The 14178-nt window shown below is 43.5% G+C and overlaps 1 protein-coding gene across 4 annotated transcripts in view; it reads right to left on the minus strand.

Moving 5' to 3' along the window:
* The window catches only part of DRGX (dorsal root ganglia homeobox), a 43001-nt gene extending 29205 nt beyond the window's left edge, over positions 1–13796 (minus strand). The window contains exons 1-6 of one of the 4 annotated variants that reach the window (XM_042018874.1): positions 12848–13306; positions 12555–12652; positions 12186–12287; positions 9395–9567; positions 8976–9088; positions 7124–7925 (exon numbers count right to left, since the gene is read on the minus strand). In XM_042018874.1, the coding sequence (XP_041874808.1) occupies positions 7861–7925; positions 8976–9088; positions 9395–9567; positions 12186–12287; positions 12555–12652; positions 12848–13154 (858 nt within the window). In that variant the 5' untranslated portion in view covers positions 13155–13306 and the 3' untranslated portion in view covers positions 7124–7860. Of the gene's footprint in view, positions 1–7123; positions 7926–8975; positions 9089–9394; positions 9568–12185; positions 12288–12554; positions 12653–12847; positions 13307–13497 lie in introns of those variants that run through there. The other 3 variants (XM_042018875.1, XM_042018877.1, XM_042018873.1) reach the window with 3 other exon arrangements.
* Positions 13797–14178: the final 382 nt, after the last annotated feature.

Below are 14178 nucleotides of genomic sequence, written 5' to 3' on the forward strand. Positions count from 1 at the left end.
CGGGGCAGGACATGCAGTCCATCCAAAAAGCCACACTGGTACCCAGCTTAGATGCATCTATTGAATGTTGGAAAATGTGTCAGAGGAGTAGGATGGGGAAGCAGGGTGGATGGCTGAGCTACTTCTTGAATTTACTCTCTGGTTAAAAAACCAGACATCATTAGTCACCATTCTTCCAGGGGTCTTAGAGGCCACACAAAGTCCACATCCTCATGTACACCCCTGGCAAAAGCCTGTCTTTGCTGATATGCTACCTTTCAACAAGAAACAGCCCAGCCACACACATCCTGACACAATGCAGTATCTTCCCCTGATCTTTCCAAGCCAAGGACTTGCTTTCATTTCTGCAGTTAATATTTGAGTTAAATGGCTCATGACTAAGTGATGGAACTAATAACCTGCAGAGTTTTACACTTCTGTTCTTGGTAGCAACGGGTCAGCACCCATCTGCTAGGAATGAAGGCAGCCAGTTGTTTGTTTTTAGGATGTTGGCAAGACTTCTCCACAGAAATTGTCAGAGATTTGTGGTTGCAGGTAACATTCAGGGAAAAGTACTCTTTGTATTTCAAAAAACAGCATCTATAAAGGACAAGTTATTAATATAAATGGAAAGAACAGTTTTCTCGTTATACTTCACTGATAAAGCATATGATCAGCAGACCAACATTTCTGTGGGTCCAGGCATTCAAGCACAAGCAAGTTTCAGCACTTGACTAAAATCCTCTGCTTCTTTTCCTTTTAGCTCTAGGAATCTCAGTCTTGAATTCTGTGGCTGTTTTGAGCAGGTCAGAAGGAGGGTTTAAAATAAAATCCACTGAGAACACAACCTACAGTTTTTGCCACCACCAGACATGCTCATAAACTAGTTTTCTGCCCTGTTGAATCACAGCCACTTCAGGGGTTCTGGCCAGCCACTGTTTTAACAAGAGGGAGCAGAGGCCCTTCAGAGTCCCTGCAGTTTGCAGCAGATCTTTTTCACCAAGTCCCACCATCTTCAGATTCTGCTCAGAGATGGGGGAGCCGAGAGGCCTGCAGGTGCATCAGCTGCCTTTGCACTGCTGCTTTCTAACACAAACTGAACGAGGCTTTCAAACATGGCTGTTCAGCTCCCAGGCTGAGGGGAGGGCTGGCCCGCAGTGCCTAATGCAGGACTGGGCACAGACATTGCTTGGTGGGAGGTGGGGAGAAGTGGAAAGCAGTCTTCCCCTTTTCAAAAAAGCAGGAATCGGCTCCATCCCCTAAGAATAATTTTCATTCTGTTGTTAGAGGGATAAAATATTTATCAGTATTCAGTACCAGCCTAAGCTCTTTCCTTAATAATTAGCCCTGATATTACCTAGTGGCTCTGCAACCTGAGGGTGCAGTTACCTGTGGTGGAAACTAAACTATCTCTAGCAATAATTCACCCATAAACTATTCCTTTCATTTTCACTGAGGTTAAGACACTTGCAAACAGCTCACACACGAAAAAAAGTGAAGTAGAAAGCATCATTTGCTGCAGGTTCCAGCTAGAATAGAGGAGAATAGGATTTCTGTTCCTTTTTAATATATGTTGTAAAGAAGGTTGACTCTACCTTACAATCATCTGAATCTGCAGATAATAAGTCCAGTGAAATGTATCGGACTTTGCCAGTACAAAGCCCAGACCAACTATGGGACGCTCATGAGTCCAAGGTCTCCACCTGCCCATCAGCCAGCCCACAATCTCCAGAAAAGTAATGCTGACCAAGAAAGAGGCATCCATATATAGCAGGCAGCAATGGTTTTTAACATCTTATTGCAGCAGCCCTGAGTCTTCAGTGGGGAAGGAAGGAATTGTTCCTACTTATTTCAAATCTTCAGAGGACTTCAGGCATCCAGCTCCCATCAAAATCAGTCAGGGTTAAGCCATTAGCCCTAGATCTTGATCCAGCTCCCACCAACATCTATGACAATCCGAGATTAGTTTAACGAGATTTGTATCAAATTGCTGCAATATGGACAGGGTACTGTTTGCTTTCTTTCAGGAACTTACTGCCTCCTATACACAAAATTAAAATACACAATTAGATTTCCATTAACTTACAGCAAATTCTGCTGAATTGATCTAAACCTCCTCCTATTCCTATATGAGATCATACTTTAAATGCCCAGCCTGAACATAAATACTTAATGTAATAAATACAATCTGAAATATTTGATCCACTTGGCAGTTTAATTGATCTACTAGAGAGACTGACAGGAAAAATTAAATTAGTTTTGTCTTGTCTCTGCCAACATCACATTTAAATTGTAACAATATTTGATCTATAATTTTGGTTGTGGACCTTTTTGTGCAGTTCCATGGTTCAGTTTCAGGTGGGAAGAGAGGGGTACGAGTGGGGCACACATTGATACATAATATAAATTTTTAAATATGTATTTTGTGTTTCAAGTCAAGAGCTTAAAGGATTTAATAGGTAGTCTTTCCAAAAGGCAAACTCCACATTCCTTTCCTCTTTTATTATTTGTGCATATCAGCATTTGATTTGGACAGCTGAATGGTAACCTGACATGGAGGGAAGGAGAGAAAAAATCCTGTTTAAAATCCTCATATATCAACCCACGCTGTTTAGTTTTCAGGGAAAATATCATGTTTTATTTAATTATTGTTATCTTCTCATAGTAGTCACATTGGTTTGCTTGAGCTGTAAATTCTCATAAATTCTGAATCCATTTCATAAGGATTGGAAGTTCATCAATAACCTCAAGTTCATAGTGTTGATTACCAGTTGGAGCTGATTCAAAAGGAGCTCCCTCTTGCACTTCATACACAACACCGGCATTCTGTCTTTTAAAGCCTAAGTCAAAAGCAGGAAACACAAAAGTGGTTTTATCTAAATCTTCTTGAGCTCTGAATCAGAAGTTCAAAACAAGAAAGGCGTGAGCTTAATGCCTGAAATGGAGAAGCATCAGATGGTCCCAGTTTAATTTAGGGTAGCCTCAAGGCTGCTGAAGTTGTACTAGACGGTTTCTCCTTCTAGTGAGAAGCTGGTAAGTGTGGAAGGTACCCTGTGCTGCCCAGAGGCTGGAAGAGCACTTCAGAGGTGACAGCAGAGTCCAAATGTTATAACTTCATATCTCCTTTGCTTGTGACCCCTATATGCCCAGTGGAAACAACAAAGAGCTGATAATCTGGCTCAGTTGCTCTATCAGCAGCCTTTTTATCTACATAACTCGACACTGGAACTGGAGGATTTCATCCTCCTTTATTTGTGCCATTAGTACTCCAAAAAAAAAAAAAAATCAGAAGCCAGGACTTGCCTGTTAGGGCAGGAAGGCTGGCAGCAAACCCACAAAAAAGCTGGGAGAACAGAATCAGTCCTTTGAATACTGTCAGCTCGGCAACCTCATCAACAGGAACCCCTGCCCAGCTGAGGTCCACTAACCTAATCAAGATCTGTCCTGGAGGAATAGGACAGCACCCATTTCCTACCCATGGCTCTTAGGGTTCCAAGTACCTACGTATTTCCTAGTATTTGTGAAAAAGACCAAAAATCTCTGAGGGGCAGTGCTAGAGCTGGGGACCTGTGATATGGGAATCAAAAAAACTTACTCAAGGAGTGTGCATCTGCAGCAAACTAAAGAAAAGTTTTAGATTCTCTGAAGTCAGAGTGGCAGATAAACTAGGAAAACTGCCAAACAAACCCACTTAATATATTGGCTGTGTTACATGAGGAAAGTCAGTAAGACCATAATCAAGACTGACACTGAAAATAAAGGACCCCAGGAGTTTTATTCCCATTCCCCAGTCTTACGGTAAACAGTGGTGCTTCAAGTCAGTAAACACCAGTTCAGGGGTGAGTTAGGTCCTTGAACACTTCTTCTGTAGTGTTGGCAATGGGAATTGCGCAATGGAACTGGGCAAATTCCCTTCATCTTTCCATAATAGAAATTGAACTGTAATGGATGGGAAGTTCTAGTTATGTTTTAGATTTTTTTTCCTGGATACTGCAATTAAGCCTCCCTCATATGAACAGCAGCCACAGCAGCAGCAAACCATAAAAGAACCTAATCAATGGCGCCCTGCAATACCCATTTGGATGTGCGTAATGCAACCGTACTTCTCCATCAGTGGTGTGGAGGTGCCATGAAAACCAACTGAGCTATAACTTGCACAGAGCAGAGCTGTGGGTGAATTATGAAAGTAATTCCCTGGCAAGTGTAATTATTTCTCTCCTCATACACTTCACTCATCATGGGATCTGGGGAAATTTCAGCGGAACGTAACAGACACACTCTTGGCCTCAGCCACCAGAATGGTAGAACACATCCGCTGAAAAACGGAGATTCTTGTTTACACCCATTAATAACATCTTCTGCATTAATGAATTGCATTCATGCTGTCATCCATTAAGGAGGTACTTTGAGGTCTCTCTCTGCACAGAACACTAGCTTCTCCTGATGACTCTATAGTTACACAGCCCATAAATAAAACAAGTATTTTCCCTTCATCTTTGAGGTCTGCAATTAAATCTACTAAATGGACTGCAGATGCCTGGCTTACAGTAAGTGTTTCATCTTGGAAGATCATGGAACTGTCGAAGTCACCACAATGAAGTAGCATAGTTGTCAAATCAGGACAATTTCAGAGAGTAATGAACATCAGAAATTTCATCTCAGTGAGTCAACGTTCTTCCTGAGTATGACCAGTGGTGAAGCACTAAACCCCTGAAGTAGGAAACACTGTATATCCCAGAAATTATGAACCTGTGCTAATTTTTCAAATGAGGAATTGTATTTCCTGACAGAATAGTACATAGGGAGATGATACAGTAGGTAACAGATGCTTGCTAATAAGTACAGCCTCCATGAGCTAAACTTCAGAGAGACAGGAGACAAGAAAAGGTCTGTTGTATTACTGAATACAGAACATTTGATAGAAACAGAGAAAAACTGTCCAGTGATAATATACTCTTCTCTGGAAAAGTCTATATTCTGCATAACAGTTTTGTTTGCATTGTATATCCAGCCCGTTTTCTTAACAGAACATCCTGTGGTGCCAATATCCTCACTCTGATGGGAAAAAATCTCGGTTTCAGAGACAGCAGAGTTCAAGGGGCATAGTGATCAGGGAAAACAGCTTTCTTCTCATTCATCAGAGCAGACCTGGTCTCATGCTCTAACAATATCCCCATATCCTAGAAGTGGCACATGTGGGGTCCAGAGCCACAAGAGGCAAACCTACAGTGCACTTCACAGTCTTTCCAAAAGCAAAGTTGCAGGCTTAGTCTCTGCCCCAGACTAGGCTGTCTTGAGATTTCCTGTCTCTTCTAGACCAACTTCACCCTCAACTATTATATCCTTATACTACAAATTAGATCCAAGAACTTTGTGCCCTAAGCACTTTATGTAGCTTTGGAAACCTGGGTCTGGGGCCAAGCAAAGTCAGAGAAAGAGAAAGAGAAAGAGAAAGAGAAAGAGAAAGAGAAAAAGAGAGGTATTAGTTTTTTTACTAAAGATGGAGAACTCTCAGATGACAGAATGAAAATGGTCCCTGAGAGCACAAAATAATTATTAATTAGTTACATCACCATCATCACTTGTTATTCACTGTATTGATATTAATGGTCTCCTTCTAAAGCATTATTCAAATATTACTCACTGACACCAGCAAAATCTTGTCTCTTCAAAAGAATAAGAAAACAACCTGCAGTTCCTAGTAGAACCTGATGTGCTGAGAGTGCTCATTTATTTGCAAGTAGCCCTTACAGCTGTACTAAAGAATGTGATTCCCTTTTCTGGCCAGGATTATTCTCCCAGTGGTGGGAATACATATCTATTTACAAGATCCACATAGAGGAGCTGCATTTAGTTTGACACTTGCATAGAAGAAAGCAGGGTCATGCATCCTTTCATAGTGAAATAGTGCTTTGATTCTGAAGCAAGTGTTTTGCTTTCAAAAGCACAGAGAATTCCTGGTAGTTTCAAAGCATGGTTGGCATGAGACAGATACTGGGAAGACCCCTCAATCATTTCACTCTTCAATAAAACTTGCAACATTTTGGAAAACCTTTCTACTTGCTGGATTTTCCCTTATCCAAGCAATCCAAAAAACAAACAGCTCATAACTTTATGCCCTGTGCTGAGTTGTATGGGATTTGCATGACATAAATTCCTACGCCACCAGATTCACGATGGCAGGGTTCTGGCATCATTTCTGCAGCAAAATGCAACTAGATTTTCAAGGGAAAAGCTTAGGTCCCTTAATTAAGACATATAAGGACATATACAATGGCCCATGTGCACACAGCTCCTGTCTCAAAAGGAAGAAGGTAGAGTCAAATAAACTGAACTGAGCATATGACAAAGACAGTCATATTAAGGTTTTGTGAACACTGTGTCTCTCCCTGTCCTTCCCTTCCTTCCCACAACCATTATCTTTTCCTCCAGACTGGCACATGAGCTTGGTTATACTTTCAAATACACTGGTTTAAATGAACAATCATTCACCTGGAGTTTCCATACCAAAGAAAAATAAACTGTGCATTAGGCCCGTGATTCCTTTGGTCCACTCAGAAGCTCTAGAGATTTTTCTGGTCACCAGTTAATAGGACCAAAGCTCAGTGACTGCTGTGCACAGCCCTACTCCAGCACAAGTGAATTACTCTTGGAGAAATGGGGAACAAGGAATTTGTGGAGATGAGCCAAGGAAGGAGGAGACAATACTCCATATATCAATATCACAAGAAAGATGTTACAATTATTCTCTGCTTGTACCTATCAAATGTGGTCCCTCATATAATGATAATTTCTTTCCTCTTAACCCCACAGCCAAAATTTGACATTACTAAGCCCTAGCAGCAGAAGAAAAAGAGCTCCCCTCAAACTCCCCAGTTCCTTGCAAGGATAACAATACACTGACAGACAAAGGCAGCTCCACAAAGCTCCTGGTAGGTGGATACGCAGATGTGCAGACCTGTAACTGGATTTCATAAAATCAAAATACACTACTTTATCCCAGTCCCCTTGCATGTATCTGGAGATTTCTAGTGCCAGGCAGAAAATATAAAACAGACATTTCAGGAATGAACTGCATGTATAACTGACAACATTCACCAAGACAATATGCAGGCATCTGAAAACTGACCATCCCTATACAAATTATAAAAAAAAATATCGCTATTTACATTTGGGACCATTTTTTCAGGGACACTGTCTCCTAGTCTGGGCAACTGACTATTTCATATCTACAAAAGATTCAGGAATAGAACTTTTTCTGCCCCTAGGTTGTAAAATTTCAATCAAGCAAAAAAAAGAGCAAATTATTAGTTTCTCAATTTAGTGGCTAAGATGTAAAATCAAAGAAAAGAGTATCAGGAACTCTTCCAAATAAATAAAACTAAAAGCAAGCAAACAAAACCAACAACAAGAAAACCCAACCCCAAACAAAAAAAGAAAACTAACCAACTAAAAATACCAACCCCTCACGACAAATTTTAAATCTTTTTTATTTCATTTTGCTTGGCTTTGTTTATTTGGGTAATTTTTTTCTTAAAATTTAGCTGCATTTAAACATGAAACAGGTGAGAACAACATATTGCTGCATTTAATTCTGAAAATCCTTGAATGTAAATTTTAAGGGCGAAAACCCCCTTATTCCATCTGAATTATTCACTGAACACAACCCTATTTCCACACTTTTCAACCTGTCTGGGACTACATTTATCGATGAACAATTTCTTTTTGCCTGAAGAATTTCAGCTGTATCTACTCCAGAGAGGCTGCTCCTGCTTAATGGAAGAAGTCAAAATTCTCAGCCCCAAGACTTTACAGGACAGAGATCAAGAGGACTCAGGCACTCCAAACAGCTGGCGCCCACTTGCAGGTGACAATAAGCCTTTAAGTTTTAGGGTTCAGGTCACACCTGTGTGTCCTTTCTGGATCCAGAATTCCAGGTCCCACACCTATCAAAAGAGCAGTAACTGTGTGGTGTGTCTGGCTTCAGCTTTTTTTGAAAGACAGGAGAGAAGGGGGTGCAGGGGGCAGGACACTGGACTTAACACACAACTCAGGAGAGTTCCAAACATTTGCTTCAGGAATATACTTTGGCAGTGCTGATTTAACTGGGAATACAAGGAGCATGAGGTATGCCAGAGAATACAATGGGATGTGTTAGAGGACATTTTTCTTCATAGTGGTGGGTCTTTAACTGAGAAACTTCCCTCACAAGTTATTGCAGCACATCGGGACACAGAGTAAATGTACGTGCCTCTTTGTGCTTGGCACTGCTATGAGGCTTTGCATCCTATAAATCTATAAACTGAATTCATCCTGCTTACACCCTTAGTCTTATAAATTGTTAGACTAAGAACAGCTAATGGATCAGTAGGTGATTTATTTTTAAAAGATGCATACTGCTGCTTTTTGGAAACTGAAAGTATACAGACACGGGATGTACCCTTCCTGAAACCTGGGTCCCAGGCAATGAGGAATTACTTTGTATCCTCCCCTGTCCCCAGGAACATGCTTTATTCAAGTTCTCAAAGGGGACCAACTGTCCAAGAAGAGAAAGGTTTGGATTGTACAGATGCACTGCAAAGGAAACCACATGCAAAGAGCGGATGAGGCATCAGTAATGGTGCCAGGTACTACATAATGCAAAAGGATGATATAACTAATTTATTAGAATAAATTTAACTCTTTAAAAAAGGCATATGCAACAAAAACTCTAAAGGAGCAAGCCCTACCTGTCTTACTCCTTGAGAGAAACCCTGACCTAACGAAAAGTAACTGTCTGAATAAAATGAAGGGGTTTTGCCACAAATGATGCTATGAGATACAACGAGAAACTTCAGTACGTGCAGCACTGGTCAGTGCAAATACTGCCAATCTAAACAGAAAGAGGGATCCACCATTTCCCAAAGGTTTCCCGACAGTGGGCAGTGGGACCATGACACTTAGCTTGAAAGGGATGCTCTTGGAGCTTGTCCCTGAAGTTAAGTAAAGTAATTTACCTTTTAGAGAGGCGACATGGGATAAAGCTTGTGCGTAGGTGGCTGTGTTGAGAAGAGTCCCCGGCAGGCAGGAAGGGAAGAAAGGTCCCGTAGGGCCCACTGCTCGGCTCAGGCTGATGGAGAAAAGAAAACAACTTCCTTGTAAAACCAGAACCAGCTGATTCCATTTGTGCTTGCACACAAACACATTGGTGTCTCAGTGTCCAACTAGATGTGACCAAGGCTGGACAACATCAGCCTCCCACAGCCACCAGCTTCTCAGCATCTCCACAGGCAACAGTGAGTTGCTCAAGAAACACCTCATCTTCTAAAGATGATACCTGTAGGTCAAGGCATAGCAGCACATCTGTATGCATGTACACACATATGAGGCATTCTTGCCCCACAGACAGGCAGCTGATATCCTGTATTACTCTTACCTCTGCTGGATCTCCAGACCCTCTTTTTTATTCCTGGTTTGATCTGCTGGAGAAGGGGAATTTAAATTCCTCGCAGGAGGTGCCACCTCAGCCATGGTTTCCTTAGAGCCCTCTTGGTCAGAAGCACCCCTCTCTGTTTTTCTCCATTTAGCTCTTCGATTTTGAAACCACACCTGGAGCAGAAGAGCAATCCTGGGTGAAAACTGTGTTTAGCCAAATGTGAAGCAAGGAGGTTGTAAATTGTTAGTCCAGTGAAATCTGACATTTAGAAGCTCGTCTAAATCTTCCTCTTATTTTGTATCCCTGTTGTTATTCTAGTTGACTCTTAGGATTACATTCATATCTGTGATATTGCTGGGTCTCGAAAACAAGCCAGAAATGTCTAAAGACCTTCAAAAGGCATGTTAAAACAAAAACTTAAAAAGCAATATTTTGATACTATTGTGCCAGTTAGCAAAGCATTTAATCGTGTGCAAGCCTTTACAGACACATTTAATTCTCACTGATTTCTCAGCTTTAACACATCTAAAAGCCTTTTTATAGGGGTGGTGTTAAATACCTACCTAAGCACTCTGACGAAATATAAGTCTTTAAATCAGCTGCTGCTAGAATCAGAGGTCAGAAATGAAAAGGTATCTATCTGGTCATCTTATCCAGCCTATTTTCTGGAGAGGGCTGCTACTGACTGTTCTTCCTTTCATGTTCAGTATGCATTCAGAGGACTCAAAAATTGATAGACATTAATTTTGGAAGATCATTCTGCAGTTTAATAGTGTGCTCGTACAACTGCCCCCACCTCCGGCCACACTATGACCTCAGAATAGAACACCAGTTTCCAAGCTTTATTTTTTTCTCCATATGCAAAACAAATATTCATACTCTTCATTTTATCACCTGGCTATTAGTCTAAAAACTTTTTTTCCATTTACCTCGGAGCTGATATGCTGAAAGCACCATATTTGAGGTGGAAAATGCCAAGCCTCTTTTAAGGTCAGGAAATTCACATTTTAATACATGAATTCAAGTATAGGCGAGATTGTTATTATTATTCTTCGCCTTCTCCAATTCCATTTTAGTTAGCTGCCTTTTAATTGCATGTATCAGCAAACATTGAATAATGATTTTATCTATATTCTAAATTTAGAGCAGTTAAACACAAAGCAAAATGCAGACACTTTCTTGTGTCTTAATTGAATGAAGGTCACAGCTATAACAATATTTAATTGAGCTATTTTTCATTATCATATTTTAATGACTTTGCACTGACAGTTCGCCTGCTTCTGAGGAAAGAGCATGATGAAGTCGTTTATTTCCCTATTTAGTTATTGTTTGACAACATCATCTTCGATTAAGACTCTGCTTTATAGCACATTAATCATATTTGAATGAGCAAGGGGTATAAATGTAAACATATCTCCCATCCTCTGTTTCCCCATGTCCCTGCATGAAAGCAGGCTAAACAAATGCTTGCATCTATTGTCTGTTTGCATAATAGCCAACAACAAGGCTAAACACCAGTCCTCAGCAATCTAATTGTCACCACCCCTATCTCACCCTTGCACCTTTCAGGAAGAAGTTATGATCTTCCACTTCTGAATGCTCAATAATTGTCCCATTTATCTCAATTTGCAGTTCAGTCTTTAGGCACCAATAGCCAAAATGGCATTTTTTATTATTTTTTTAAGCCAGTACCTACAATGCAGTGGTAAAAGGAGATTTTCATTTCCAAATAATAATCAGTTTAATTTGCCCGCATATGACCAATGATTCATGTTCAGATTTAATAATCAGGATCACATAATCTGATTATAGGAGAAATAATTTGTTTACAATCCCCAATTTACTGTGGTGAATTCCATTATCTCTCTTCAGCCATTGGGTTTTAAGAGATACTAACATGACCCTAGGGAACAAAAGGCAAGCTATTATATTTCCTACAATTAGATCTTTGCATAGTCTTAACCCCAAGCACCTAAATTTAAAAAAATAGAAGAACAGCGTGCAGAAAACCCCCATAAATAAAAATGAATGCATAATCGTGTTCAAAACATGGTTTGCAACTCTGTGGTGGATGCCTGAAGAGTTACAGGGATCTATCTCTGACAACTGCAGGGGACTGCTGCTCTTAGCAGAGCTTGTAGACATACACATGGACTGGATATGGAAAAACAAACATATGGAAATAAGGAAAAAAAAAGGAAAAAGGTGAGGAGAAGGAAGAAAGGAAGGAGTGGAAAAGTGTGGCTGTGGAAAGAGTAATCATGGCCAATGGTATTTATTGGATCATATTAAAGGTGTGGGAATTGCTCTGCAGGCTCTTTACCTGCCTAAATTAAGTGTTTAGAAAGAAGGCGAAAGGGAGAAAAGTTGAAGAGGTGAAGAAGCTTTCTTCCTGGCAGCTGGGCTCCCTGCAGTTGGCTAACCCCAGTGCTTGACAGTGGTCATAGCTGCTTTGGAGAATCACATCTCAGCTCTTTTCTCTGCACCACGCCCCCCCTCCAAAAGCAAGGAAATGGATGTGCATTGATGTAATTTAGTACCTTGGAGACGCGGACAAATTAGTGTAGAACATTATCACTAGTTAATTATGAATGACCGATTAATCAACCTAATCTAATATTCCACATTATGTTGATGTTATTAAAGTGCATCATGAAAATGACAGATCGTCTTCATTTGCGTTCTTTGGCCAAATGTGCACTCTGCAGTCATGATGTCAAATAAAAAAAAAAAAAAAAAAAAAGTTTGCCAGCTTGAACATCCGAGTTAAGTAATTCCCCAGGATGTTTACCTGCACCCTGGCCTCCGTGAGGTTGATTTTCAGAGCCAGCTCCTCCCGGGTGAACACATCGGGATAGTGGGTTTGAGCAAAAACGGCTTCCAGGGCCTCGAGCTGAGGGAGGGAAGGAGAGCAGAGATTCTTGAGGGTTCCTTGAGGGATCCGGCGGCCCCACGGGGGTGTCTGCCAGGCATGGATGAGGAAAGCGGGGCCACCGGGGCAGCGGGGCAGGCAGGAAGAGGCTGGCATGGCATGGGGCATGCGGGAAGCAGGTCGGGAGCTGGCAGGGAACAGGCATGGGGGAGGCAGGGAGCAGGTATGGCGAAGGCAAGCAGGGGGCAGTGGGTGCAGAGGCCGGGGCAGAGAGAAGCGGGCTCCTACCTGCTGCAAGGTGAAGGTGGTGCGGTTGCGGCGCTGCTTCCTTCGCAGGAACCCGTCGTCGAAGTCGCCGGCGGAGTGACCTCCGAAGGGGGCCGCGCCTGTGGGCCGAGAGCCGCGTTAGGGGCAAAAGGCCGGGGCCGGAGCCGCTCGGGCGGGCAGTGCTGCCCCATGTCCCCGGGGCCTGCTGCGGGCACCGTGGGATTGTACCGCCCGGAGCTCACCCTGGCCCGGGAAAGAGTATTTTTCGAGCTATTTGTGCTTTAAAAGGACTAAGAGACGAAGCTTTGACATACGCGTGTGCACGGCAGCCTCGCAAAGACCCTGCCCGGACGAGGAGGCAGCGGGGCCGCAGTCAGGTTCCTCCCCACGCACCCCCGAGAGCGGCCGAAGCGGCCCCGTCTGCTCGCCCTGGCTCCTGGAGGAGAACGTGGGCACGGGGCTCGGTTCAGCCCAGCACCGGGGGCTCGGCCGCGGCTGAACAGCAGCGCGGCTGGACGAGGCCGCCCTGCCCTTCCTCGACCGGCGTTCGAGGGGCCGGCTGGGGCACCGCGGGTTTGTCCCCAGGCGGAGGCCGGGAGAGGGCAGATGGGCCACCGCCATGTGAACCACGTTCCATGGAGCAGACCCCGGCCTTAGTGGCTCCCCCAGTCACATCATCCGTGCCCGTCTTGCAATGTGTCACTCCCTTTCTGTTCGCTGACAAAACAGGCTAAAAAAACCACAAACAAAACAAAACAGACCAAAAAAACAGTCAAAACTTAAACCAAAGCCGAAAAAAACCCCAAACCCAAGCAAAAAAAAAAAGAAAACAACAACAAAAAACCCCAAACCAAAACCCACAAACGAACAAACAAAACCAAATCAAAATAAACCCTCACGGAACAGAGAAGTACCCGAGCCCCCAAAGGCGTTGCTGAGTGTCCCCGTGACCCCACCCGCAGACCTGCCCGTGGAGTGCTCTGGGGTACGTGGGCTGGAGGTCGCCGTTCATCTTTCAGCATCATTTGGAAGATAAACACAGCCCCCAGCCCTCTCCTCGCACAGACCTCACTCGATGTGGGCCTGGCAGAGGCTCATCAGAGAATAAAATACTGTCCCGGTGACTCCCCGAGGCCGGTCCCCTCCCTGCGGCACAGGGCCTCCCCAGCTGCCCAAACGCTGGCCGAAGAGAGTTTTTCTGTTTTCACTTCTTTGATTTGGTGATGGGTGGGGGGGTTTGGACGAAGGTGTATTATTTTTTTTTTCCCGCTTGTGATGCCCTACGCTGTTTTTACCCTTTGGCAGGACAGACCGCCCCTTCCCCCCGCCCCGCTGCTGCCCACGGCGGGAGAGCGAGGGCCCGGCCCCGGACACCGCCGGGAGAGGCGGCAGCCGGTGGGGCCGCTCCCCGTCTCGGGCCGCCAAACACAGGCCCCGGCCCCACGCTGCCACCGGGAAAACAAACGCACAGCAAACAAGCAAAACCAAGAGCACGTTTCCAAAGCTGTCTGCCAAAAACTAACAAACAAAGCCGCCTCAGGGCTCGGTGGCAGCGGCGGGAGGGACCCTCTTACTGTCCTGCCCAGTCGGGCTCCCCTGTCCCGCCCGGAGAAAACTTTGGGAAGCGATTTTTCCAGCCGGAAGG

Source organism: Corvus kubaryi, unplaced genomic scaffold, assembly GCF_017639235.1.
Source record: "Corvus kubaryi isolate FWS band 111438036 unplaced genomic scaffold, C.kubaryi_AGA036_p1.0 138, whole genome shotgun sequence".
NCBI lineage: Eukaryota > Metazoa > Chordata > Aves > Passeriformes > Corvidae > Corvus > Corvus kubaryi.